Below are 27,838 nucleotides of genomic sequence, written 5' to 3'. Positions count from 1 at the left end.
CTTTTTGTTTCCTTCAGTTAGATGGCACTGTAGAGAAAGATTTCATTTTTTGTGTTCAGACCTTCTCAGCTGTGTTTCGGAAAGAACAGTTTTTCTTAACTAATTATTTTAGCAACATAATGGTTGAAAGTACATGTGGTTAGTCATGCTTGACTGACTGCTTGACTAATCCTTTTTCACATACTGTAAGCAGTGAGAGTCGTTTTGGTCGGTTGCACATGGAATTTTTCAGTGCTGTTTCATGGTTTGGTATCTGTAGCTGAATACTGCCAGTGAAGCCTGTTCAGAAAAGTAAGTGGCAGAAGGAGGGAATATTGGGATTTTGATGTGCTAACTGTCAAAATGTAATCTGCAGATGGCCTAAATAGCACTGTTATTTGAAGTTTAATTGGCACATAGAGTCAAAGTAAGCAAAGCATCTTTATCATCACTAACCATATGGACAGTCTTTGTTGTTAGTCTTTGAAATAGTCAGTTGTATAGAATCAGGATGAGGTTGGAATCTGCACACTTAAAATTATGAACTTCCCTTCTAAGGTCTGGTCCCATCAATTTGCTGTGTTGGCAGTGCACCTGATTTGCCACTGTTGACTTTGGATGCCAACAGCAGCAGTTGTCTTTTTCTCTTCTATGGGAAAAGGTGTCGACTGGAGAGCCAGAAAAATAGAAATGTGTTCTGCTCCTTACTGGGTCTTCTCCTTACTGAGCTTAACATTTCTGAGAACTTAAGTAGACTCCACGTTTAAAAATGGGATTGAGGGGTGATCTGTTTTACATCTGGAATGATCTTTGGATGTTTAAAATCTATATATACTGATGGATTGTGCAGAAATTAGTGTGATTCCAGATGGAGGCTATTGGAGATGAACTTCCTTCCAAGTGTTTTTTTTAAATTTTTGAACCTTAGAGATTACAATTGCAAAATCAGTTCTTGGTGCAGAAGTTGAGTACTCAGAAATTGAGGTCTCCTTAATCCTCTCCCTTGCCCATCTGTAACTGCTCTGTATGACTAAAAACAGTACCATGGTCAATTCTGTATTCAGCAGTGCTTGCTCTTCACTGGGTACTTTCATTAGATCTAATGCCTCTGTGAGAATATCAAATGTGTTCTGGTGTGCTGAAATTGAGACTGAAATTTAGGAGACCTGATTTCTATTCCTGGCTCTTCTGAAGGTGTCCTGTCCTGTGTTGTTTTGGGACAGGGTGTGTAAATACATTTGAATGTAAGACCTTTATAAAACTGCGAGAAATGTTATTCTTGTCAATTTTAAAGTTCTGAATGTGGGCTTTTCCTTTAACATTGCTGATTAAATGGGTTGCCTTAGATTTAATTTGTTGGATTTGGGCTTGTTCTATAGGAGGATAAAGATACGGATTCCACCAAAGAGCCTTTGGATGACTTGTTTCCCAATGATGAGGATGACCAAGGACAAGGAAGTAAGTGCACTTCAGGTTACAATGTTGGTGTGTTTCTGCAAAGCAGAATATAAAGATACTCTTTACAAAAATGAATCCATGCTTGGGATCCTCTGGGGCACAGCTGGAGTAGTGAATGCCTCTCCGGGAATAAGGAAACTTACTGGTGCACGTTCTATACATTGATGTGTACAGAACTGGGGCCTGTGTTTCTAAAGAGACTTTACTAGCTGGTTTAAAGATCTTCAGGCTGACTTAGGTTCAGAATTCCTCCCACAGTCTCTCCTGTGGGCCCCAGAATGGAAAAAGTTAGTTCCAAGTGACTGAGGTGGATTGTGACCAGATGGTGAATTCTGTTAATGACCTTTTTAATGGTCTGATTTAGGATTTTTATGGTAGGTTTCTGTATGAAATCTTTTTCATATAGTCCTTTGCTGAGGTTGTCTGCCTTAGTTTTACTGCTCATTCTGGAAGTATTGTTTGTCTTCAGGTCAGAAGGACTGAGGAGTATGTAGTGGAGTTTGAGGTAGAGGTTTGGTAGTGTGAGTGAAAAAAGCTATCTGTAGATATGCCTTGCTTAGTAAAATGTGGGGTTTGGGTGGGTGTAAGGCTGTGCATAGCAGCAGAATGATTCTTAGTAGACAGATGTTTTCAGGAAAAAGGTCTGAAGTGACCACCTTTACAAACCCCACAGAGTTTCAGATTTCCTTTATGGGCTTGCACAGAAGGTACACTGCATTTTTGATAGCATGGTAATGCTGTCCATAGCCAGCAATGAAAGGGTGGCTTGAAGAGTTTACAGTAGGTTATTGTTGGTCATAAACTTCCTCCTTAGCCCATCCTTCCCTAGAATTTTGTAGTAGGAAATGTGAGTAGCAAAGCTCTCTGTATATCTGCATAGTAGTCTCCCTTATTTTGCTTTACATAAGATGAAAGTAACGTGTTAATTCTCTGACCTCCCAGAAAATTACTGAGATGCTTCAGTGCCTTAGTAGGCAGTGATTGTGGGTATAGGCTTGGAATTGTGTGATTCCACTGATTTAAAAAGGCCCCCGCTCGCTGTGAGAGTGGTGTTTTGTGTAATAAAAAGGACAGAAGAAAGTCAGGCCCTTGGCTGGAACCCTTATGCTGTTCATTCTCCAGAATTTAATGAAAATGGGTTAGCAGGAATTTTCTAAATCTCCCCATAAATCTCTCAGGGAAAAGGAGTAGTAGGTTTTTTTGGGCAGTGGGAGAGTGAGGGTTGCAACAAACAAAGGGTAGGACCCCCTGGCAAATAACTGGCTAAGCCTGATGTGAGTAAAACCTAAATGTTGGCTCTGATGACTCACTGCCTTTTGCTCTGGCAGCTGTTATTTCTGGCATCCAAGGTGCTTCAGTCCTCTATGTTGCCAACCTCCTTGACGTAGCAAACAAAGGGAAACAGAAAAAAATTGTATGTTTAGAGGAGAATAAAGGAAAAAGGGCAATTCATTTGGGCTTTTCTGCAGGTATTCAACTTGTCTATGTTAAGTGTTCCTTTCCATAGGGAAACTATATTTTTAAGTGCAAAATTATGATCTTGAGAACTGTTAGTGGTTTGATAAGCTGAAATAGTTTCCTATTTTTTTCATTAGTTTATTGCATTTGGCCCTTTGGAATTGTAAAATAATATTAATGCCGGACTAGAAAAAATATGAAGAGTAAAAAATCATATTCACTGTCACTGTTCAAGGCAATGTGACTGCTGTGAAGTATCTCTAGTACTAACACTGAGAAAGATTATTGAAGAAATAAAATCTGGTGGCTCTCACTGTATCATTGAGCAGTAAGATGCTTTAGTTGCAATCTTTTAATCAACTTGAAACCTTGCTGGTTTCTTTCAGTTCAACAGCAGCACAGCAGTGCAGCAGCTGCTGCCCAACAAGGTGGCTATGAAATTCCAGCAAGATTACGGACCCTTCATAATCTTGTTATTCAGTATGCTTCCCAAGGGAGGTATGAGGTTGCTGTGCCTCTCTGTAAACAAGCTCTTGAAGATCTGGAGAAGACTTCAGGTCATGACCATCCTGATGTTGCCACTATGTTGAACATACTTGCTTTGGTGTACAGGTTTGTATACTGACATAGATAAATACCAGTGCAGTAAATACTTAGTATTTGGCTACAACCTTTTAATGTCCCGACTAGCTCTTTTTGTTTTGACTATTCTGTTTTTCATTAATTTTTTTTTAATTATTAGAACAAATATTCCAGAAATATTTGCATGTCTCCCTATACTTAAACAATGTGCTGTATTTTTGCCTGTGCCTTTGCTTGGGTAATGAAGCTGCTTTTGATGCTTTTTTGTGAGTGGGCATGCCTTGATTACCCACTTAGAGGTAATCTAGAGGTAGAAATTGGACAGCAGTGTAAAAAGAGTACATGCCCAGTACAGTCCTCAGTCAGCAAACGACTTTATGGGTGCAGCCTTCAGGTTTTTACATCCTTATTTCTGAATATATTCTCAGTTACTCTTCTTTTTTAGTATCATCTTTAGGCCAGTAGTGGAGTCAGCTTAATTTTTGGGACTTTTTGGTCTCAATTCCTAGTATTAATTATGTCTCTTTAAAATTCAGAGACCAGAACAAATACAAAGATGCAGCAAATCTCCTGAATGATGCCTTGGCTATCCGTGAAAAGACTTTGGGCAAAGATCATCCAGCGGTTTGTATACCTGCAATATCATAATTTTAGTTGTGTATTTCACTAAATTTTTTTCCAACTAATTCTAATGTCAAACTCAACAGGAAAGTTTTGTAAGACCTGGCTTGTCTTTAAACAGTACAGGTAGGAGGCCACAATGTAACATCCTTTGTTTTCTCTTAAATATTTATCATACCTTTTGAGCATTATATTTGATGCGGTTTCACCATTGAATGACTTCCAAATACTTGATTTTGGATTGCATGGATTTTCTACAGAAAATCAATTTGTGAAGAAAGATTTTAATTTGCTTACTAAAATCACGTTATTGTAGTCAGATTGAAGGGGCACTTCTAATTTGTTTTGGTACTGCTTGTAAATGAAACACAAATCAAACCTTTGAAGGATTCATGTGATGCCTCACTTCTTGCAGCCTGTGGGAAGCAGGGCAGCTCTGAGCACAGATGTGACAGGTTCCTGTGTAAAAGATGAACAGATGAAGAAGATGTGTGCACTAAATGACATTTCCACAAATGAAGCAAAATTATGTCATGATTGGAGGTTTTTCTTTCCTCCGTTGCATGTGTTTAATTAGCAAATTTCAAGAGATCTACCCTGTGCATGGAAGATTAAGAAAACATCAAAGCCTTGCAGAGGTGTTAATTTGTCAGGTATTTGTACCAGCAAATTTCAGTGTAATTAATATTTCTCTACTGTTGACAGGTGGCAGCAACTCTAAACAATCTTGCAGTACTTTATGGTAAACGGGGAAAGTACAAAGAAGCTGAACCTTTGTGTAAGCGAGCTCTGGAAATCAGAGAAAAGGTATGAGTGCCAAATACAGCACCTTTGAATGGATGTTTTTGAGGGAAAGAGCACATTTTTTTAATGTTTGTTTGGGTAGATCTCCCAGATAAATCACAATAGTTAGCAGTGTCTGAAATTCAAAATAGTAGGAAATTCTGGTAGTACTACAGAACTGTTGGGGGCACTCTGAGTATATACTAAATTGTGCATTTTGTAATTAATCTTCTTTACCATTTCCCCTTTGATAGCTAAATAGTCTATGATTTGACAGTGGCGTTGGAATTAAAAAATGAAACATCATTAAAATTTTTAAAGTTCATTATTCTCTATGTGGGTATTTATTTTAGTCCATGAGAATGAATGCCTGCATCTTCAGGCTTTGTACAATATTCTCCATATAATGCTGTTTTAGTACTTACTTTATCCCTCTTATGGGTTTCTCTGCAGCATTCTCAGTCTGTAGTAGAATTGAGTAATTTTCCTGTCTTTCAAATGCAACTTTTGTTTTTCCCATCCTCATGTCGAATTGATGAGGAATAAAACAGGGTATTTCTAAGCCCTGATGTGGTGATTAGAGAATGTTTTAATACAGTATGTTTAATTTTCAGGTCCTGGGGAAAGATCACCCTGATGTTGCCAAACAATTAAATAACTTGGCTTTACTATGCCAGAACCAGGGTAAATATGAGGAGGTTGAATACTACTATCAGAGGGCACTTGAAATCTACCAGACTAAGCTGGGACCAGATGATCCAAATGTTGCAAAAACAAAGAACAATCTGGTAAGTCTTTTCTAAAGTAAATACGAGAAAAATGTTCTGGTGATTGAAATGCACTTTTATCCATCATGTATTGTATTTATTGTTTCTAAAGATAAATAAAGCAGTGTGCTGACACCTTTTGGGGGGTATTTTGTTTTTAGGCATCCTGCTATCTAAAACAGGGCAAGTTTAAGCAAGCGGAAACTTTATACAAAGAGATTCTGACTCGCGCTCATGAACGGGAGTTTGGCTCTGTAGATGGTAAGAAACAGTCCTTAGATGTGAATGTATCTTTCATGTTTGTAGTTATTATGAAATAAATGAAGTCAGAAGTATCTTAATTAAAAGTGGTGTCTGCTTAAGGTGGTCTTAAAATGGGACATAGGTTGAAGTACATTCATCATAAGAAAGCCTTTAGCTGCAACAGTAATTTTTGGTTCAAAAGCAGAGTTTTTCTTACATGAGGTGCACTTGGTAGGTTTATGATTTATGAATTATTTTAAATTATGCCCAACCGAACCCAGTTTTGGTATTTTGTGGAGGCAGAAAAATGTATGTCACATTCCAGTCACAGGAAAAAACAATGCAGGACTATTAATGATATAAATAAAGACATTGTCAAGGCAAATCTTCCATTTATACATTTAAGGAATGGGGAGAATACCTTTAAATTGGGAATTACACTGTACATTGAAGTCACGTGCATTTTACTGACTCTAAATCACAGTAAAGAATTTTCATGGCATTCCATGACAGTAGCATATGCACCACTTAGTAGATGTCAAAGCAGTTGTTGTGATAAAAGAAATAAGTGCATGTTTTCTAGCACAAAACTAGGCACATGACAAATGGGTGGCAGTATATATTGACTTCAAAGCTTCTCAAGAATAACTGTTTCTCAGATCAGGTAAAAAAAGAAGACAGAATTGTAAAACTGTAAAAGAAGAGGTGCATGTTGTATTTATGTGCTGCTTGCAGTATGGACAGTATGTTTCTTGTGGTGGTAATAGTGTAATTCCCTGGTTCACGACTTCCTTTCAGAATGGTGAAAATCTAACAATAAATGCTTTGTGCTTTTGTTCTTCTGTAAAATATTTTCTTCTGTTTCACCAGATGAAAATAAGCCTATCTGGATGCATGCAGAAGAGAGGGAAGAATGCAAAGTAAGACCATGGTCATCAATATTTTTTGGAGCTTTTACTTGTTTAAGTTAAAATTAAGTTTTTCTTCAACTATGGTTTTATTCTAGGGAAAGCAAAAAGATGGCACATCATTTGGAGAATATGGTGGCTGGTACAAAGCTTGCAAAGTTGACAGGTGGGTCATTTCCTTACAGGATAAACAATGCAGCAATACCCATTATGGCAGATTAAAGCATGTTTAAAAATTAAACTAAACCAGCTGCTTGCATAGGACTATAAAAACTACAGTATTAAATATTCAGGTCCCAAGACTGGGTTTCAGAACACACAGTAGCAATTTTCAAGTCCTGAGACTGCTTTTAGTTTAGGCTGGTTAGATCTAGTAAGTGACATAACATTGCAACTGTTAACGTTCTTGGCAGTCCTTCATGTGGCAACACAGGTCACCATTCCTTCTTTTTGTGTTGCTGGTGGACTGTGTGCCCTCCCTGCCCCACCAAGGTCTCTGGAGACGGCTAAAAAAGAGACTGCCAATAACTGAGCCTTTAGTTACCTAACTGGCACGAGCAAACAGGCCACCACAGTTAAGCATTATTTGAGTTTCTAAAGTTTTAAGAATATAGCTGTGTGAATGAAAGCCTGTACTTACAAGTGCAGTAAGAGAGAAGGACTTCAGCTTGCATTATACTTGGTGAAGCATTTTTTATTTGCTTTAATTTTGTTCCGTTACCTCAGGTTTTTTAATGTGCAAGGTGGTACAATCTGTGTAAAAACCTGCATCTAGTACTAATAATCAGTGAGGGTTTTAAGTTTATTGAGTGTTTGAATGCCTGTATTTGAAAAGGATCAGAACCTTTGTACTGTTGAAATTGACTCTTTTTTCCTCCATCCTGAATTCTGGGTGCAGTGTGTTTTGTTGGTTTGTTTTTCATGTACTAGTTCATTCTAATGCATGAGAAGATCTTTTCTCTGCTCTTACTGGAGCAAAAATTCACACAGCAATACTGTGACTGAGCTAATTTTGTGCCATTGAAACAAAAACGTCTTGTTGATGTGTGAGACCTGTTAATGGAACAGGCAATTTTTTTTTCCTTTTGTTATTCAAGCACAGTTTGAATGCATAGAAACTGCAAATAGGTATTAAAGAAGAGCTGATGAAAGAAACTGTTAATTACTTCTGTGACTAACACATGCTAGAGTAATGGTCACTGTATGCATGAATAAGCATATTTGCTGGAAGTTTCACAATTATGCAGTTGGACACACTCCTCTAGAGCTAAATTTTCACCTTGAGATGCAACTGAGGAACACAAGAGCATAGCACTCCAGTTTCAGGGATGTTGGCTAATCCCACTGTGAGCCCTTAATGCACTTTGAAAGGGGTCAGCAGGTTATTCTGTGTACGTGAAGTACAGTATAGTGTATTGCAAGCATCAATAAATTAGTACAAAAATATGATAAATACTGTCTTAAGTTTTTGTTAGTGAACTGAGAAGAGTTTAGTGTGTGTGTGTATATGTATGTATACACATATATGTATGTATACATACACAAATTTGTATTCTTTTTTTTCTTTGAATAGTCCAACAGTAACAACTACTTTAAAGAACCTTGGGGCACTTTACAGACGACAGGGCAAATTTGAAGCTGCTGAAACATTAGAAGAGGCAGCAATGAGATCTCGTAAACAGGCAAGTATGAAAATTCTCCTTGATGATGTTTCTGTTTTTGTGGTTATGCAGATTTTCAACTTCAGTGTCATAGCTGCAGAATATATAAATGTGGAGCTATTTAGTGCCTGGTGTTGCTCTCTGATTTCAGAGAGCACTGGTGAAAAACTGATACTATTAACACTTGCAGTCTGATTAATTGATAGGGCAGTGACACCATGTACTGGGGATATGATTCAAACTGGAGGTGAAATGTGGAAAATGGAAGAGCAGCAAACACTGTGTGGTCGGTTCTATTTTTAATAAAGAGGTGTCATACTTAAAAATACTCAGTTTCTGCATACAGCTGAGGGACTGGTGCAAACCTCATCAGTTTCTGTTACTTCTGTAAACTGATGGGATGGATATCACAGTTGAAGTGGGGACTTCCTTTTAAGGTGGAAAAGTCCTCTGCTGTCTGTGCTCTCAGATCTCCTGTTCAAGTAACCTTTTCTCCCTTCTCTTAGAAGGTACAAGAGAGTTTGATTTTTGGAGGGGTTTTTTGGCTTTTTGTTTTTTCTTTCCCTTTTGGATGATTTGATACAATGTCTTTTATAAAAGACTGGACAAAAAAACATGGGTTGTCAGTCAGTGTTAAAATGGGAAGCGAAATAAGAAAATAACACATAAACAACTTGGACAGTTCAGTTTTAGTTTAGTTTTTTATACAGTAGGAAATAAGACTTGTATGTTTTCAAGAAGGGTCTTGTTTTGTTGTGGGTTATTTCCCTTATATGTCCATGTAGAATTTTAAACTTAAATTTTAAACTCAAGTAAGTGGACTTAGTTGATGGACCATATCTTTATTGACAACATACTGATTTTTATTGGTTATACTGATTTGAAGCTGTTTTTAAAAGAATGATACCACAGTGTTTGATAATAATATATATCTGCTAAAGGGAGAGGGTGAAAAAGTTCCTGGCAAACCTCATGCTCTTCTAGTGAATTCAGCAACACCTTCCTTTGATATAAGGTTGCCTAAGTTCTTTCTTCCACGAAAAAGAATGGAAAACCTGTGAGTGTTTGCCAAAGAATTGGAATAAAACTGGTAAGAGGAAAGCATAAATCTTGGAGAAAAGTTGTTCAGCAAAGAAAATTCAAGGAGTGGGGGAGAATAGTTGACACAGATACTTTCTTCTACTGAAGATGATTTTCATGTAGTTGTACTGAAGGTCCATTTTCAGAGGGTCTCATTCAAATGCGATTTGAAAATAAGAAATGAACGTGTATTGCATCTTAACATAACTTGCTTTAGTTCTTAGTTTTACTGTTTCCACTACACAAATAACTTTTTTAGCATGAACAAATACAACCAGGATAAATTGGCATAATGTAATAGTAATTAAGAAGCCTGGAAGTAAACTTAGCTTGTAGTTATGTTTGTTTCCTTTTTTATATTAAAAAATCTAAAAAGCAGAGCCCCATATTTTCAAGGTCATATTTTTGCTGGGAAGCATGACATTGATGTTTGGAATTAAGACTTTTGCTATTGGAGACAGTCTCTTCTTAGAGTCCCTGTTTAATCATCCCTCTTCTAGCTTGTCAGTACCACTGCAAAAGCTCTTCCTTGTCCCCATTTTCCTTAAAGCCTGCTGGAGATTTGCTGCTGCCACTTTATTTTTAAGCAAGCTTCAGATTTTCATTTTCCATCATATACCACCTATTATACCATTAATCCATAATATATGAGTGTGCACACAGCACTAGATTTAGACATGTAGGAAACAGTGGCGTGTTACTGGCAGCATTTAACACTAACTTTTTATTCTCATTCATTCAAGGGGAACACACAGGTTATTACATTTCTGCATCAGTTTCCCTACATCTCTGTTCTCCTTCATTCAAGTTTGGTTTGCTTTAGCTTCTGGGTGGGATGTCTGTGCTAGACTTTTGAAGATGAGCAGTGTTCTTTGTCCTTTGTCTTTCCTGATAGAATTGAACAAATGGAGAGGGTGCAGTTTCCTGGCCCTTCATTATTTTGTTTCTTCACATGTGAGATAAGTGAGAGATGATAGTTCTGGAACAGACCTGGAGTCTGTCTGTGATGCCTCACCTCCTCAGTGGTGATTTGAAATAGTTTTATGCACTTTGTGCTCTGTGCTGCTGAAGGGGATTGGAGCAAAAGCTGCTGTAGGCCTTTATTTCTGTGCTGTCTGAGAGCTGCAGCCACTGTCTGCACTCTGCACCCACGGGGAAGGGAAAATACACCATCACTGTGTGTTGGTTTTGTGCTTCCTTGTGTGAAGAATTCCATTAGGATGGACCGTTCCGCTCTTCAATTAGGAGTAAACAGTTCTATGGGAACCAAGAGCCTGATTTCTCCCTGCCACTAAAACAAGTTTCATTGTTATTCCTGCACTTTACTTTTAAGAATTTTGGCATCCTTTCCACTTTCTGTGTTGTGGTTGACTTCATGGATTTGTCACACAGGTCCCTGCCGCATTTGCTGCTAATGCTGTACTGTAACAGATGTAGAACATGTTTTTAAGTGTAAGGAATTCATCTGGGATCTCTTGCTGTCAGCAAATACTGTTTATGATGTGAAGTAGGTTTGTTGTAAAGAAAACTGAAAATAAGCATAGTTTGAGCTTTGCTATTTTCTAGTTTCTATGTCAAAGATTTTGCCTTTGTTTTTAGTGCGGGGTTTTCATAGAAGGTACTTCAGCACTTTTAAGATATTTAAAGGGTTATTTGGTAGTTGATGGGCCTTCTTTAACACAAAGTAAATGTATTTTATTGACCATATATATAGTCTGTTTATTATAAGCTTATTTTGTATTTGATTTCTTTTTGAAGGATAGGTTATACTGTAGTGCCAAGTCATATGTCAGTATTTTTAAATAGCACAACCTACTTTTTAGATAGTCAGACACCCGCAGTGTTCGTTCCTAAGGTGGGTGATGGCTGCAGCATTTGATAGGTGGAAAACAGAATTATTACATTGACTGTTTGTGGTCTATAAATTGCTTAAATATTCAGCTGGTGGCCAGATTGCTTAAGGTAAGTGACACAAACACCATGAGGCTTAGACAAGTGATAAGAAAGGAGGAAAAGACCATCAAGTCACTGAATTCCCAAACCACTAAACTCTCCGTCCACTTCACACTGTGTTGATTCCTGCAGTGTGTAAGTTGTAGATTAATACAGCTTGTAACAAGGTAAAGCCTTTTCCCATTTTATCTAATTCTCAGGGTCTTGACAATGTTCACAAACAGAGAGTTGCTGAAGTGCTGAATGACCCTGAGAGCATAGAGAAAAGGCGGAGCCGAGAGAGCCTCAACGTGGATGTGGTAAAGTACGAGAGTGGCCCTGACGGAGGCGAGGAAGTGAGTATGAGCGTAGAGTGGAACGGGGTAAGTACAGTACACAGTTGAGAACACAGCCTAGAGAAACCACCACCCTCACAGACATGGTTGTCCACCCACCAGCCTGTCCTGCTTTCAGTAGTTTGTTTGGGGTTGTTTGGTTAGGTATTTTTTCCCTTGATCTACTTTGCATTTTGTAATTTTGCAGAATCAATTAAGAAATGAAGAATTAACGTTTTGCCTGTCATAATGTTAAAAAAAATTGTTGTATTTTAAAATTTTAAAGCATCCTTGTCCTGAATGGTGACACTTCTGCAAGAATCCCAAGCAGTTGTATTTAATGGCATGTTGTTTAATGCTGATTGAGTGTCCTGGTGGTGGTCTGGTGTACAATTGCTTGTCAGTGGTTTCTTTTTACTGGTAGAAATATTCTGGCAATTAACTTACTTTTGCTTTTAGCCCTTTGATGCCATATTTGCCTGTAATTTAAATGTTTCTTTAAAAATACTGCATCAGTTGGAGTGACAAAAAATATCTGCCATGAAGATGGTTTGGGTGTTAGCTGTTTCAAAGTAAATTAAACTGACCAGTCTAACACTAAAATAATTCCAATCTCCTCCTTACCAACCTGCTGGAGGAAGGAATGTAACTTTTCACCTGTTATACAATCCATTTTAAGAGGCAAAGCCATCACATAACAATGTGATGGTGACTTCATGTTTCTTAATTGAAATTAATACCACTTTCCCCACATTAAAATTTGACAGGAGTCAGGCTTGTTCCTATTTGTTTCCCATATAGTGGCTTCACTGTGTCACACCGATCATTGTAGAGTAAAAGCATATATACAATGTGATTATTAAATATGCATTTTTCTAACCATTGTTTTCCTTTAATTTGAAAGACAGTGCAAGCTTTCAGTTTTTGGTCTGGCTTATGTAGTTGTTTGCTTCTGTGATCAGCTTTCCCATGCTTTATCCCATTGCTGGCAATGGGATAGATATTGCACTGGTAACTAACTCCCAGCTGCAGTTCTGCTGAAAATATTCTGGTAGTTTATAAAGTGGTGTTGCTTTTGCTGTGTGGGAGGGGAAGTAGCCTACTTTGCAATACTGAGTGTTCTGAAGCTTCATTTCTGTTAGGGTAGCAATCTTTTTTTCTCCCATCTTTTTGTTAGCCATGTGAGACAAAGCTTAGCATTCCAAAGAAACCTTGATAAAACACAGAGTGCTTTAGTCTTAAAGGAGAATGTTCTTCCATCTTTGCTATTGTCTCTTTATTATTGTTTTCTTGGCATTGGCGTTCTCAGTGCCAAGACAGTCAATCAGCATCTATTGTGAATAATACTGCATCATTAATGAATCCAAAGTCAGGTTGGATAACTCTCTTTTTAATTCTCATTTTGCCCATTCAGCAGTAGAACTGTGTACTGTACTCCTCCCTTAATTTGCGCTGTACTTTGCATGACTATGTGTTCTAAATGGATTAAACTTTTTTCTGTTATTGACATTAATGAAGCATGCATGCAGGTTTTGGATGGAAAGGGCCTTCTGGGGAAAAGCATTAGACAGTATTTCTAGGTCAATATTTGAAACAAACTCAATGATAAAATTTTTTGATGTGAAAAATTAAATTTTGACATCTCAGGGTAAAAAACCTTCATCTTTAGTGTGCTGAAGTGGCATTGCTTTATTCTCATCTTTGTTATTTCTTTTTTTCCCCTTCTTAAGAGAAGGTGTTTTGTATTACATGTTTTACATGAAGTAGGCAACTCTCTCTCCCTCTACCCTGCGAGTGTTTCTATCTCAGTGATGTTCTTTCCTCTACTTTATATTGTGTAGTTTTTTTCATCCTTGTGTGTTCCCTCCAGTCAAAATATTCTGGTTCATAAAGTGTAGTAGAATCTTTCAGTTCTGTGTGCAGAGCCTGAAGAGAGGCCTGCCTTTCCATTTAGATTCTTCTGAAGTGGCCAAGCTGAATCCTCCTCTTTGGCTGTCAGAAACAATACGTGGAGTGTATAAAGTGACAAACTTCAACAAAAAAATTTTGTTGGAAGATGTAATTAATGCCTTCCATGTGTAATGTGATCCATATTAAGCATTACAGGCTTTGATGTAAATTCTTGCACTCTTAGAAAAGAACTGAAACACTTACTGAAGCAAATCTGCCATGAACTGTTGTAGCAGACACATTAAGTGAGGTTGTTCCAGTGCATGTTTACATGTTACTTACAAGCTCCATCCAGAGAAATAGTTGGCCTAAAAAATTTAAGGTAGCAAGGCCAAGACTTGCATCTCTTATTACATTTATATATAAAAAATAGCAGTGAGTAGCACCTGCAACTGGCATTTTTGCAACTTGATCTTCCACCCCATTGCAGGATAGCTAAACATCTTTGTGATACTTAATTTAAGATAATGTTCTTAGTGTGAGGAGGTATCGTTTCTTACTCTAACCCATATCCTTCACAAGGACAGGCTGTTGGGCACATAAATCCATTTCTAGGTGTGCAGTGACAGCAGAAACATCCCTCCCATAGACAGCTGAGGAGAGCTGTCAGTCAGAGGGGCATTGTAGCCAACAACCACAAAGTACAGGAGATGGTGATGGTGGGGAGGTGTAAACAAACTAATAAGGTGACTGTCATCCTGAATGACATAAAAATGGTCAATTTAACTTTGCCATAAAAATCTCCTGTGGTTTGTTTGTTTACTCTGGATTTACAAATATTTTTATATCCTGAACTCATGTTTTAGAGGTGGTCTGTTAATCATGCAGTCAGTGTCTGACTTGGGAGTTTGATGTTTTTATTTCAGATTTGTAGTACTCAAAAGCTTGTCTGCTTACTCCTAATGTGCTAATTAGGTTTATTCTAGAGTTACACTCTCTACCTACCAAATTTGTCTTGCCTTTGTTCTTTGGGTCACTATTACTACTATAGCATTGCTGGTTGTAGACTGTAAGAATACTCAGCCTTTCAGGTGATGTAATACTCATGTTGGAACTTGGACTTCAATTTAATCAATCCTGCAAAACTGAAGTCTGTTTTTAAAAGTGTGAACAGTATATGTAGTGTAGTCTGAAACAGGAATACTCACTTAGATTGTGATCTTCTAATCACTTGGTAGCAAGGCATTTTGCTGTTTCCAAGGATAATTTTAATCACTGTTCGCTCAAGTGGTTGCAGGTAAAGGCTCTCAAGACAGGTGTCTTAAGCCTATCAATAATGGCCTCTGTACTTAGACCAAGAAGAAAAGTGTGTAAATTGAACCATAGTTTATTTTAAAGGTGGATTCTGTCAGCTGCCTCACTGTATTAGGGAAAGTAGAGAAAATTCCACTTGGATTATATATATTTACATGCACAGAGATATATTCTCAAAAATAGTTGTGAAACTGCATTTATTTACCCAGGTCAGTTGGATTCTAGTTCCTTAAAGGATGAACAGAATTTTGTCTGGAGGTTAGGTGAGGACCTCTTTCTTCTTGCACTTTTCTTTCAAGGAAAATTCCTGACAGAAGTTAAAGCTGAAATGAATGCACCTTGCTCTGTTCCTTGCTTTTTCATTCATTCATGTATTTATTTTTAATTTTGATTTTTGTGTTAATGTCAGCTGGAAAAAATAATCTTTTTTTTTTTGGTGGACAAAATGTAATACTAAAGCTATCATCCCTTAAAGGTGATTTGCATTATATACAAATTGTGACTTAAAGAATGCACAGCATCTGTCATGCTCATCTGTCAGTCCCATATCAGCAGTGTAGGTGAAACTGTATAAAGATGTAGGTTCTGGTAATTGCAAGGGCCTGCACTTTGTACTTCACGGCCTTCCTAATACTTACCTGTATTCCAAAGGTTTTGAATGTGACCTAGAAATACTGTAAACATAACTGTTCAAAATGCAAAACTGTTGAATTTTTCCCAACAGTTTCATTCAGTTTTTCTCTCTCCGTTTCTGACAGGCCTAGATGCCTTTTGTGATTCTTATACTGTCTCCTGCATGACGGGCGTGCACCATCTTCAAGCTTTAACTTCTCTCTTCAGTACTGACTGCTGTGTTTTAGCAAACCCCTTAAGATTCTTGTCAGAGCTACACTTCCCTGTAAACTGGCCATTCCTCCAGTGCTGGTGTCTTTTTTGGTTTTCTATTTCTGTACATGTGTAGCTTTGCCGGATATGTATCTAGTCATACAAAATGTTATTACAACCATTTGCTGTGTAATACATAAGTAAAAAAAAAAAACCAAACAAGTAACAATGACCTTTATAAGTAGCTGTTCACTATGGAATAAAGGTAGTTAAAAGTATCACACAAGGTATTATTGAAATGGCATGATGGTGATCTTCACAGGAGAAAAAACAAACCCGTAAAAGTAAGGCATGTTCTCCAAGTGCTTTAAAATGTATTTAGAGACCTATTATATGGTTAACATCAATATGGAACTCTGGATGTCTTCACTTATGATTATTCTAAAGTAGCATTGCTGTTTAGTCTTTGTGTGAGATTTTGGCAATTATGCTTTTCTCTACTAATCTTGGTGTTCAGTGATTTGTGTATTTGTCTTTCTAACTTCTAATAAACTCACTCCAACTCAGGTGTCTGTCTTTGCTTAGTAGTGCTTTTTTCTTTTACAACTCTTCTTTCATAATCACCTACATTTTCTGTGGAGTAGAAAGTGGTCACTTCTAATCTTACTAAACTCCTGGGGATTTTTTAAGAGTAAAATATTTAAAAATACAATTTTGGTGAGCTGGAAGTTTCTCTGGGTCAGCACAACAGTGTAAAACATGAATACAATAGATGAAAAATTAATTTAATTGTATTTTATGTTTTCTGTGATGGAAAGTTAAAATGAAGCACAAGAATTTGACCACAGGTGTTTCTGATCAGCAATACTTTTTTGTTTAGGAATTTTAGGATTAATTAAACATGTTTGCAAGTGATGTGGATGTTTAGAAAGAATAAAACATTTTTTTCTTAGACTGATGGAATGCTTTTGCCTGGGGCTCTTACTCTTAGCCACGGTGTGCTTATATGAAATGGTGACATGGTGGTGGTGAATTGCTGGACTACTGTGGTGGGGTTTTATAAGTTACTGTGAATTGTGGCTTGGGCTTATCTTCATGCTTAGAAATCTTTACTACACTTCAGAAGGAACACTTTTGTTTTGGTAAAGTCATAGCTAAATGGTATTACATGTTTAGGTAATAGTATATCGTGTAAGTGTATATTAACAGCAATTAAAAATAATAACTCATCAATTAAATGTTTTTGAGCCATGTTAGAGGGAGGGCAGCAAACTCTTGCAGTTTCACATGTATTCAATTTCTTTCAGGATGGCACTGGATCTCTAAAGCGCAGTGGTTCCTTTAGCAAGCTCCGTGCTTCCCTTAGACGCAGCAGTGAGAAGCTGGTTAGGAAGCTGAAGGGAGGCAACTCACGGGAGAGTGAACCAAAGAACCCAGGGTAACTATCTGTTCTCAGCTGTGCTGCTGTGCCCTCAGTCTGTGCCCCCACTGTAGCCTAGTGTAGTGCCTAGGGCAGCATTTCCTTCCCTGCTTAGCCAACTGCATATCTTACAGAGTTAGATCTCAAAAGAAAATAAATAGGAAGTAATTTCTTGAAGTTCTGTAACATCTGAGGAATTACATTTGCTTTTAAGAGTTAACTCAGTTTTAACATTTTTTTCTGTTTTACTTCTTTAGCTACTTGGAGATTACAAAAGCATCATAGAATCATTGATAAGTGTTAGCTATCTGAAAAATTATCCTTTTCACACAGCAGTGGAGAATAGTAAATGTTACTGATTTTTACGGTAAAGCCTGAATACAGTAAACCCACAACAAACATTCTTGATATATTCTTGATATAGCTGTATATGTTCCTGTGGGTGTAAAGAGAATTACCAACTTGAGCCCTTCTCAGTTTCTGTTTTTGGAAAACTCAGAGAGCAGAGGAAAACGTTCAAAAACTTGAACCTAGTCATGCATCTTATTAACATTTTGGCCTCAGTGAAGTCAGTAGTAAAAATTCAAATTCTAGTGAGTCTGACTGCTCACCGTGTCCTATTTACCATATGATTGTGGATTTCAATGTATGTAATATTTCTAATAAATCTATAAAACCATTCATCGTGACTGCTGCAGAGAAATGTTAAAATGCACCTACTGCTTTTCATAATAGCACTTGTGAGTGTTCCCCATCACCCCCAACATAACTGCAGTCAGTTCTTCAGGGGTTTTTGCCCTTGCTGTGGAGAACTGGGACTCGTTTAGTTCACAGGAAACTCTGTGACTGTGTGAACTTACGATTAAAACAGTCATATTGGAGAACTTGGAGGAACTGAATCTGAGTAATGTGGTAGATGGTGGTGATATTACATGAGACAGTGACCTGGAGGCAGCTTCTCACTGTGTAAGTGAAGTTTTGCCATACTGTTTTTATGTGGCTGTAAAATATGTACAGCTGCAGTACATGTAGAATTGGCTTCCTTGCATATCTGTTTTAAATTCAGCCTGATCTGATCTTTGGAATTTTTACTTAAAATTTCGCTGCCAGAGGCTTGATAATGCAGTCACTCAGTAGAATTCAAATGCAAAAATCCCTTTGCATTTATTGATACAGCACTAAGTACTGCCTCTGAGATGATAAATTGGGAATAAACTGTGGAAAGCATGTGATTACAAGAAGGAAATCAGTAAATGTAAAATACTTTAGGGAAAACAAAGGCAAGCCAAAATTGAATAAAAGGGATTTCCTCCTTTGTCTTCAGTATTAGCATTTTTATAGGATGGTTTTCTGTTTCTGTTCAGTTCTGTCCAGAGTTCATACATCATAGTTCAGATATATTCTTGTATGAACAGGTAGATATATCCACAGCTAATTTTGCATTCTCTCCTCATTTCTGTGAGACCTGGCAAGGTTTTCTGTTCCATAAAAGCCAGGAGTTTATTCCTTATTCTCTGTAGTATTTATAGCTGACTCTTTCTGCAGGTAAAGAAAACCCCATGATTGTAGGTGTAGGAAACTATGCTGATGTGTAGCTGGGCCTGCCTTGTCACTGTCTGCACTTCAGTTGTGTCACCTGAGCCATGTAAAAATCACCTACCCACACCAACAGTAATTACATTGTGGGGTCTGTATTACCAGATGAGATTTCCTCAAATCAAAGCAGTCGTGTGAAACAGACTCAAACAAAGCAATATTTTCCCTTTCTGACAAAATATTCTTGGTTTTTAGATGTCACCATAGTTCTCAAAGAGTAATTTGATCTTAAAACTTTAAATAAGTGTATTGCATTGACAGGCTTTTATGTAGATAGTCACTTTGAGTGTGTAAGACAGTAAATATTATAATTTCTGTTGCTGTAGTAAACGGACTTTTAAAATCCTAATTTATATTAGCTGGTTCTAATAACAAATGCAAAGATTGCTGGTATTAATCACCAGCTTTATAGATCACGAAGCATAGCTGTACATATTGATATTCCAAGGAATCATTTTCTAAAGAAACTTCAGTAAAAAATTAATTTTTTTCTGTTTCTGAGTTTAACAAAAGAGATACTCAGTTTTTATAATGCAGACTTTTGTGTTTTAGTGTATTTGTTAGCTGAATATTACAGTACTGATATAGCATGGATGTAAATCGTTTTTGCTGTGAAATCAGCCATTCCAGGTAGAAGATTCATGTGCCTCCCTCCTTACCAGTGCATTCCCTGCCTGTGTCTCTAGAAAGACTTTATCTTGAAATTGATTTACACCTCTCGTTTATACTCTGCTTCTCTAAACAGGAATTGACAGGGCTGGTGTGTTTCTGAGTGAGAAATACTTGAATAGCAATGCACTAATATAACAGGATGAAAGAAAGACTTAGTTTTCATGCTGTTGGCTTAGTACAGAATGTTGAAGAGAATAAAGTGGAAAACTCACCAGGGAAATTGTTTCTTCACAATTCTGCAAAAGCCTTTTTGAGAAAAAACAGATCTTAAAACTGTTCTTTGAAACATGTAATTCCCAAAACATATTTCGTATTTCAGAATGCACTTCTGTAATCATTTCACTTTGTTTAATTAGTGTTATTTTTTTTCGCTTCAAAAATTTTGACCATACAGCAGAACAGTTAAGATTTGCAGCTTAAAAGGGAAAAACAAACTTCCATTATGCACCAGAAAAACAACTGCATGCCCTTTGTACAGTTATGTTTCTAACATGGAGGGAATTAGAAGTGCATTTGCCAGACTGAAGTATGTTGCTTTAAACAAACCCAAACAAATAAAAAAACAACCCACAATTAAATTATTTCAGGTGTGAATAATTTTTTTTAATTGGCACTTTAACAAGAACCTAAAATATGGGTGTGAATTTTTACTGGTCAATTATCTGTTTCCCTGGAATGTTTTCCATAAACCTTTATGCTCTTTTGGAGAGCTTTCTGTTGTAACATTTTGTTTGTTTTACAGATTAACTTCCTTTGACTTCCATACATAACCTCTGTTGTAGCTGTTACCCTGAATAAATGAGAGGTGTACAGCATGCATGAGTCCTTGCTTTGTTGTTGCTAACACTCATGTCAAATATTTTAAATTGTGTGCTTCTGGCTATTGAAACATTCAGATTTAACTAGGAGAAACCAGTCGGCCTGTGATGTGTGGCAGCTGTTGTCTGTGTTTGTGTTCTGGCTCATTGTCCTGCTAAGCCTTTGCTTTATGAAAGCATTTAAAGCTCGTGCTTGAATCATAGAATCAGTTGGGTTGGAAGAGACCTCTGAGATCATCAAGTCCAACCCTTGGACCAACCCCACTTTGATTGCTAGATCATGGCACTGAGTGCCACATCCAGTCTCACCTTAAAAACCTCCAGGGTCGGAGAATCCACCGCTGTGGACTGTTAGCAGTCCTGCTTCAGTAGAAAGGAAGACTGGGTAGCATCTAATGTGATCTGTATGGATAAACCTTTCCATGTTCCTGGAAGACACTGGAAACGTTACATTGGCCAGTTGTCTCAGTTGGTAGCACTGCAGGGTTAGGGCTCTTTTTTGTCCTGTGAATTGTTCATCAGATACACATTCAAAGCTCTCATTTGGTAGTTTTGAACTAGTTAAAGAGTTAGTGACAAAATCAGAGCAAACACAGAATGTTCTGAGTAATGGACAGACACTGGGATAAAGGACATCAGACATTCCTGTGGTGGTCCACCACTATAACAGGAATCCTGATGCTGATAATGAGTTTCATTACATACATGTCAAAATATTTTCATTAAATTTTGTCTGTATTTGAGAAGTAAAAATTAGGTAAATTATTAATCCTCATCTCAAACAGCAGTAGATATTGCGGTTAATGCAGTGATATTTGGCTGTCAGTACCTCCTGTGTAGGTGATTAATTTTTCTCCTCCTCTTGCTTTCAATACCGTATTCCAGGGTGCTTGTTACCACTGCTCAGTGTTGTTGTAAAGCCAAAAGCACAACCAGAGTTAACAGCAGCAACCATCCTCTTTCTCTTCACTTAGAAATGTTTAAAATAAAGCATTTTAAAATGGTTTTAAAAATTGATTGTGAAGACTTACCTAAATGAGGCAGAAAACTAACTTTTGTTGTAGCTTTTCCAAGGTAAACGCTGCCTACATGACAAATGTACTTATGTTTCACTTTTTTTTCCAAACTATCTGAATGTTTTGATGCTTTTGAAAGAAGCCACATAAAATTGAAACTGAGAATTATTTAAAAATCAATGCTGAGCCATTGTATGAATTTGATGGGGTTTAAAAATTGACATTTTTATTTCAAGTTGGAATTAAATTAGTTGTGTGAAATGTTTAAGCTCTAAGGAGCTTGTAATTTTTTGGGTTTACATGTAACTGAGAGACGAATATGAACATATTTGAAGTTCTGTAGTTACTTTAAGGGGTGTCCCTGAGATCAGTTCTGGGGCATTGTTTCCATTCCCTTAACTGTGCATTGCTTGTGGTTGTACTTGTGTTTTTAGAGCTGTTAGTTCTCAGCCATTCTGATCGGTTTATCCTTGCATGTTCACTGTCCTGGTTGCAGCATGAAGCGTGCCAGTTCTCTGAATGTTCTTAACATGGGTGGCAAGGCTACTGAAGATCATTTTCAAGTAAGAAGCCCTACAATACTCTTACAAAAATAAATATCACTAGTAGGGTTTGGGATAAAAAAAGTGTGATAAATAATAAGACGACAAACTCACAGTGATTGTAAGATCCTACTTCAATAAGATGTTTGAAGTGTATGCTTAAGGCATCACCCTGTGACACTTTTGTGAATTATGCTTAATTTTAAGCAAGGGCTCAAGCCCATCCAGTAAAGAGCATTGGTTTTTATGATACCAAGCAGTCTCTGTCTTTGGACTTCCAGTGGATATGAAACTGGAATATTACATTCTTGTAAAAGCAATTTAAAAATGCAGGAACTGTTAAAGCTCAGCTCGGGGTTTTTTTAAATTCAGCCCCTTTATTGCAAAGAGCCCAATTATCTTAATTGCTGTACATTATCAGGTTCCCTTAAACACAACTTCAGTCGTTTCTGAGGTTGCACAGGAGCAGTCTCTAAAGTTTGTCTGATCTGTGTTGTGCTTCTGCTAATACAAAAACTTATTTTGCTTAACTGTACATAGTGTGCCCATGTGCTACTCCCCATTGCCTGTTAACAATTCGCTGTTTCTTAGATTGTCAAATAAGTGAGCAATGTTCTGCCTCCTAAACACTGCTGTGCATTTCACTAACACAGTAACTGCAACTAATTTTAGGAAAATAAAATTGCTTCTGTACTAACAAAACTGTAGGTGAGGACACCGTGTGTCCTGAAGTAGGAAAGCCCAAAGTGTGTGGCTCTCATTTTACTCCTGAGTGGTGTAAAGGTGTTGTAACTGTATTATTTGTAAGGAACATACTGCAGGGTTTTCTGTGGTTGGAACTGTGTGCATAACTTTGCTTAGGGTGAGCTTCAGCCAGAAAAAAAGTGCAGGGTAAAGCACAATTCTCTGCAGCAACAGTGCCAGTGTTTCAAAGTGCCATGCCCGGGATGCCCCTGGACCAGATCCTTAGTGTGTATTTAATTGGTGTGGCTTCCAGGAGCTTTTTGTTTGTGTGTACACTGTGGTACTAAAATTAGTTGTCACTTCTTGTGAATTTTTGTAGTTCCCCCACTACAGACACTCATGGCAATTCCCATAAATGGGCCCTTGCATTTCTGGTAAGGCCTGGATCAGGACTGGAAAGGTGTATATACTTTACAGCAGTGCTAGTTGAAAGTTGAGGGAAATGATGTTTATTAGAATATGGAAAAGCAGCTCCCTTGCCATCAAGAGCAGTTCCCAATAGTTCATTGTATTTGCTTGTTTCTGTTTGTTAAAACTAGTAATTTTGTTTGTTTTCTTGAACCATCTGAACATTTGCTTAATGTATTTGTTTGTTTTTTCCCCTTCACACAGGAACGAAATAATTGTCTGACAGACTCGCGAGCTCTGAGTGTCAGTCATACAGATTTGGCGCATTGAGATTTTGGACAGAAGCTAGTTAATATTCCTGTGTGAATAAAGAAGCACTGAGACCTTCAAAGCTTTGGTTCCTCATCCTTGTGTATAGGAACACCTAGTTCGTAGATGTTTTTTTTCCAATGGACTGCTGTTTTTACTTTTTAAATAAGGACAATTTTAAACACAGCGTGTTTTCTTTCAAGGAAAGCAATAGATATGTATTGCTCATTGCACTGCTCCCATTCATGCTACTTACATTGATTTCTTTAATAGATCTGACTATTACAGCAGCCAAAAAAAAAGGTAAAAATACAAACACATTCAGTGTACCAAAATGCAGCAGTGTTTGAAAATGCAAGCAAAACTAAATGTGTGGCAGTAAATATGTAGAGCACTGGAATGAGAAAAGGATAAATTTATGTGCATTACTGTATAAATTCCAGTTGAGCATTCTGTGCCGGGGGGGGCTTGGCTTGCCCTTGCACCACTGATCCTTGTAATGGTATAAGCCTTGGCTGGCAGAACAGCACTTAGTTGTGGCTGATGAACCACCAGACTGAGCTGTTACATTTTACAGAAGTGATGGCTGGGGCTGTGTTACATATAAATAGCATGAATAGCAACCTCTGTGACCATAACTTTGCTAATGGTAGTCTTAGAGCACAATCAATGGAGATAGGATGGTTCATGTCCATCAGGAGAAATGGAAACAACTTTTACCTTGTGTGGTTGAAGAATAGCTACTTAAGTTTTGGACTGAACTGTCCCAGAGCAGCAGCTGCAGCTCTCAGGGGCACATCAAGCCTCAGGTTGACTTTCTTGCTTGGCCACTGGAATTCACAATCTCTGTTTGGTGAAAGTGCCCCAATGTTTCCTTAGACTTATCCCTTTCTCCATAAGAGCTGGTGACAGCAGAAGCAGGCAGCTATACACTGGGGTGTTACACTGTGGAGTAGCTGCTGTGCAAACAACCACTCAGATTTTAATGGCCCCTGTGGAAGCACCAAAAGTGGCAAGTGACCTGTGTGGTCCATGTTAAATCCACTTAGGAGATATAGATATATATATATAGTCTGTATACAGGACTGCTGCTGGAACTATGTATGTTTAAGGATTTTATAAACATTTGGGTTTCCTTTTGCTTTTCTATAAAGCTTGCAATTTTGTTCTTTTGTAAAAATTCTTTGTGTGAAGTTGGATGAGGAAGTGAAAAAAAACCCCAACCGGTGTGTGTACAAATATATTTGTGTCATAGTTGTGAGTTGGAAAATGCTGAACAAAATTAACTTGGGAAAAGCTGGAATATTCATCAAGATCAGTGCCAGCTGAAGGAGGTAAAATATAGGAACATATGCAAGTTTTAGTATTTGAAAAGGCTGTGAAAAGTCATTAGAATTAGTAGTTAGTAGAAGTATTTGACTGGGTTTGCACCTGGTATTAAGTTGGTTACAGTAACTGATGCGAAAAAGTGTCTGTGTAATGCACTTAACTATGTTTACCAGGAGGTACCATCTGAGCATCTCTTCAAAGACAGCTGTGTGTGGTGCCCCTGTTACAGAGACAGTTTAGGAATGGTGAGATATGATGCTGCTAATAATTATGTAGAAGTTTTAGCACAGAGTAGTGCAATTCATTAATGAACTTGAGCAGGAACAGGTTGTTGCTCGGTTATCTTAACAGTAGATACTCATATGTCAACTCCTTGAGTTTTAATCTTTTTATTAAGAGCTTTTTATATTAAAAAATATGTAATATATAATACTTTTTTTTTCCTCCCTAAAGCAAAGCATGTTCTGTGCCCCCACTGGCAGACAGACTCCACACAAAGGCAGACTGAGCTGGCTTTGCACACAGAGCTGTGGCCAGGCTCCCAGGCCAGGGCTGGCCATGTCCCATCTCCCGCCGGGAGGCAGCTGGACAGCCCTGCCCCAGCCTCGTGCCCTGGGACACTCACTGCAAACACCCCTTGGAGTCCCTGTTCCAACAGCACAGTGTTCCTGCTGCAGGAGCCGCTCACTGGGCCTTGTTCTGCTTGGAGAGCCTCACAAAAACGTGGCTTCCAAAATACCACAAAACTGTTCAGACGCAGAACTGATTCGGTAATAAGGAATTACTTAAACTGAAGAATGTTTCCCACATTCATCTTTCAGTTTTGAAGGAAAATTATTTTCTGCAACCTCTCAAAAGAACCCAGTCCCATGTAAATAGCCATAAACTATGTAACCATGCCAAATGACAGTGTACAGGAAGTTTCACAGTGCAACACTATGGTGTGTTGATGGTTATAGCAGGGGAAATTTCTTGTTCAGGGTGTTGCTGTTGGTGGCGTTACTAATACCGTGCTTTTAAATGTTTTAATCCTTTGTATAGTATTTTAAAGTGTGATGGAAGGTTATGTTGTTGAGCTACTGCTTATTAAACAATTCTTACATTTAAAAGGTTAACTATTTTTTTCAGAGAAGAGACAAATTACAAGACTTCTTTAATCCATAAATCCTCAAGAATGGTAGCCAAGTCCTTCCTGTTAGGAGCCAGTGAGCTGTTTGCAGTTTGAGAACTCTAAAGTAGGAAAAACAAGTTAAAGTCAACATTCTCTGTGTTTGAATCATGAATGAGGTACTGTCAGGACATGGTTTGTGTACATTTATATTTCAGATGGGCTTCTCAGTTCCCTTTTATACAAGATTTTCTTCCTGGGTTTTCTCTATTCCAGTTGTAGGTAACAGTCTGTATAAAGACGACATCCAGAATATCCAATTGTGTAGTTCCTGGGTGTCTTCAGCACTAAACTAATTCAACAGCTCTGATGCAACAGAAAACTAGAAAAGAGTTTCAGAAGTGACAGACTCTTGTTAGGGAAACTGCAGCCGTGGTAATGTGGTTGTGCTTTTAATCTGTCATTTTTGTCCTTCACCAGTTAAGAGAAACTTCATGCAAGACATAATGAGGCCTCCAGGTTAGGCCAGTTCCTCTGGATTCTTTGAACAGTGGTGAGTCCCAGATTGTACAGCAGGATGTGGAATGAATCATACATGGAATTGTTATTGATAGAAAGCTGCCTGTAGCCCTTCTGTCTCTGATTGTCTGCCAGTCTATTTTACCAACATTGGCAATATTTAGTCTTGAGTTTAGACCTTACTAAATTTTCCTGTAAAATGTACCTGTTTCATAATCTGCTCCTCTTACGGAGGAATAACTGGCCTATGGTGGTACTGGTGATTGCTGTGCTGCAGTGATAAGAAGGCACTTACACAAAAACCATTGGACACATTATCTAGTTTGTACCTTAAAATAAATGACACCCCATCCACACAAGTCCTCCTGAATGGTAGTAAATTAAAATGGTTTGGAGGTTGAGAAGTATCTGTGCTTAAATTATACCATTTGAATCTAGAAATTTTGCAAATGGTGGGTTTCTCTTGTAAATATCTAGAAGAAGACGTGTGCAGTGCTGCATTGAGTTTGTTTACAGTATTTGGTGAGTTTAAGTTACTTTGGGTTTTGTTGTGCAGGTCATGTATTGTGTCTGAAAGCTGCTAAGAGAATTGCATTTTTGGTCATGTTAGTCTGTACTCGGAGAATAAATGTTCAAAGATGTGCTGCTGTGAAGTGTCATTGTCACCGACTTACAGAAGTACGCTGGCTTTTTACTTCTTTTGTAAATAGTTAGAATTGAGGGAAATCTCAAACATTTACATTGGATTATTCCCCACCCCCCAACTGTTCAACAAAAAAACCCCAAATCCAACAGTGAAACCAGAAAACCATTTGTAATGTCAGTGTATCCTTCTAGAGATCACCCCCACCCCCTGTACATGACTTTTATATTTGATTTTAAAAAGATAAATAAACCTTCTAAGATTGGGTTTCAGATGCTGCATTTGATCTCTCTGGGTATTACTGCTCCTCACAGGTATAGATGAAATCTCACTGAGAGTTCACCTGCCTGTATTACCCCATAAAACCACTGAAAATAACCCTCCACAAATGTTATCTGTAACACAGTAGCAAATCACTGCGATTTGAAGAAACTTGTAATGAAATTTTTTAGCAAGTTTTAAATTTGTTAATAGGTCAGTTGTGTGAATTCTTTACCAAGTACAAATTAATTTGGTTCTCCTTTTACAAAGATCCCAGAATATGATCTTTCTGCTGAAAAAAGGCCTCCTCAATACATCACAGATCTGTAGTTTAATTTGAAAATGTTTAAGTTTCTCAAGTGTCATTTAACGTTTCTTTTAAATTGTAGAAAAGTATTTAAATGTAGTCTTGCAGGATAAAGACTTAATAATTCTAGAATGTAAAACTTTGTAAAAACTACTTAAGCTTTTTCTTGTATAGATACAAATCTGAGTTGTGAAATCCAAAGATGAATAAAGCTGTATAAAGGGAAGGTTCTTAAATTGCATTTATTAAAACTTCAGTGTTACTTTTGACACAAGACTTCAGAGCAGGCAGGCACTTTGTGCCGTTCCCAGGGGTTTGCAGCACCAAAGCTGCAGTGGTGGTGTGTGGACATCCAAGGCTGGATGGACTG

General features: G+C 37.6%; 1 protein-coding gene across 7 annotated transcripts in view; it reads left to right on the top strand.

The window, feature by feature from the left end:
* The window catches only part of KLC1 (kinesin light chain 1), a 50,069-nt gene extending 22,380 nt beyond the window's left edge, over positions 1 to 27,689 (top strand). The window contains exons 4-16 of one of the 7 annotated variants that reach the window (XM_071557432.1): positions 1,359 to 1,437; positions 3,282 to 3,507; positions 4,014 to 4,101; positions 4,804 to 4,905; positions 5,496 to 5,669; positions 5,810 to 5,909; positions 6,762 to 6,811; positions 6,898 to 6,965; positions 8,373 to 8,481; positions 11,718 to 11,855; positions 17,144 to 17,274; positions 21,855 to 21,921; positions 23,257 to 27,689. In XM_071557432.1, coding sequence (XP_071413533.1) covers positions 1,359 to 1,437; positions 3,282 to 3,507; positions 4,014 to 4,101; positions 4,804 to 4,905; positions 5,496 to 5,669; positions 5,810 to 5,909; positions 6,762 to 6,811; positions 6,898 to 6,965; positions 8,373 to 8,481; positions 11,718 to 11,855; positions 17,144 to 17,274; positions 21,855 to 21,921; positions 23,257 to 23,322 — 1,398 coding nt within the window. In that variant the 3' untranslated portion in view covers positions 23,323 to 27,689. Of the gene's footprint in view, positions 1 to 1,358; positions 1,438 to 3,281; positions 3,508 to 4,013; positions 4,102 to 4,803; positions 4,906 to 5,495; positions 5,670 to 5,809; positions 5,910 to 6,761; positions 6,812 to 6,897; positions 6,966 to 8,372; positions 8,482 to 11,693; positions 11,856 to 15,769; positions 16,405 to 17,143; positions 17,275 to 21,854; positions 21,922 to 23,256 lie in introns of those variants that run through there. The other 6 variants (XM_071557433.1, XM_071557431.1, XM_071557435.1 and 3 more) reach the window with 6 other exon arrangements.
* The last annotated feature ends 149 nt before the right edge of the window (positions 27,690 to 27,838 follow it).

The sequence above is a fragment of the Pithys albifrons genome, chromosome 6 (genome assembly GCF_047495875.1).
Source record: "Pithys albifrons albifrons isolate INPA30051 chromosome 6, PitAlb_v1, whole genome shotgun sequence".
Classification (NCBI taxonomy): Eukaryota; Metazoa; Chordata; class Aves; order Passeriformes; family Thamnophilidae; genus Pithys; species Pithys albifrons.
This window is presented reverse-complemented; position numbering and strand designations above follow the sequence as displayed.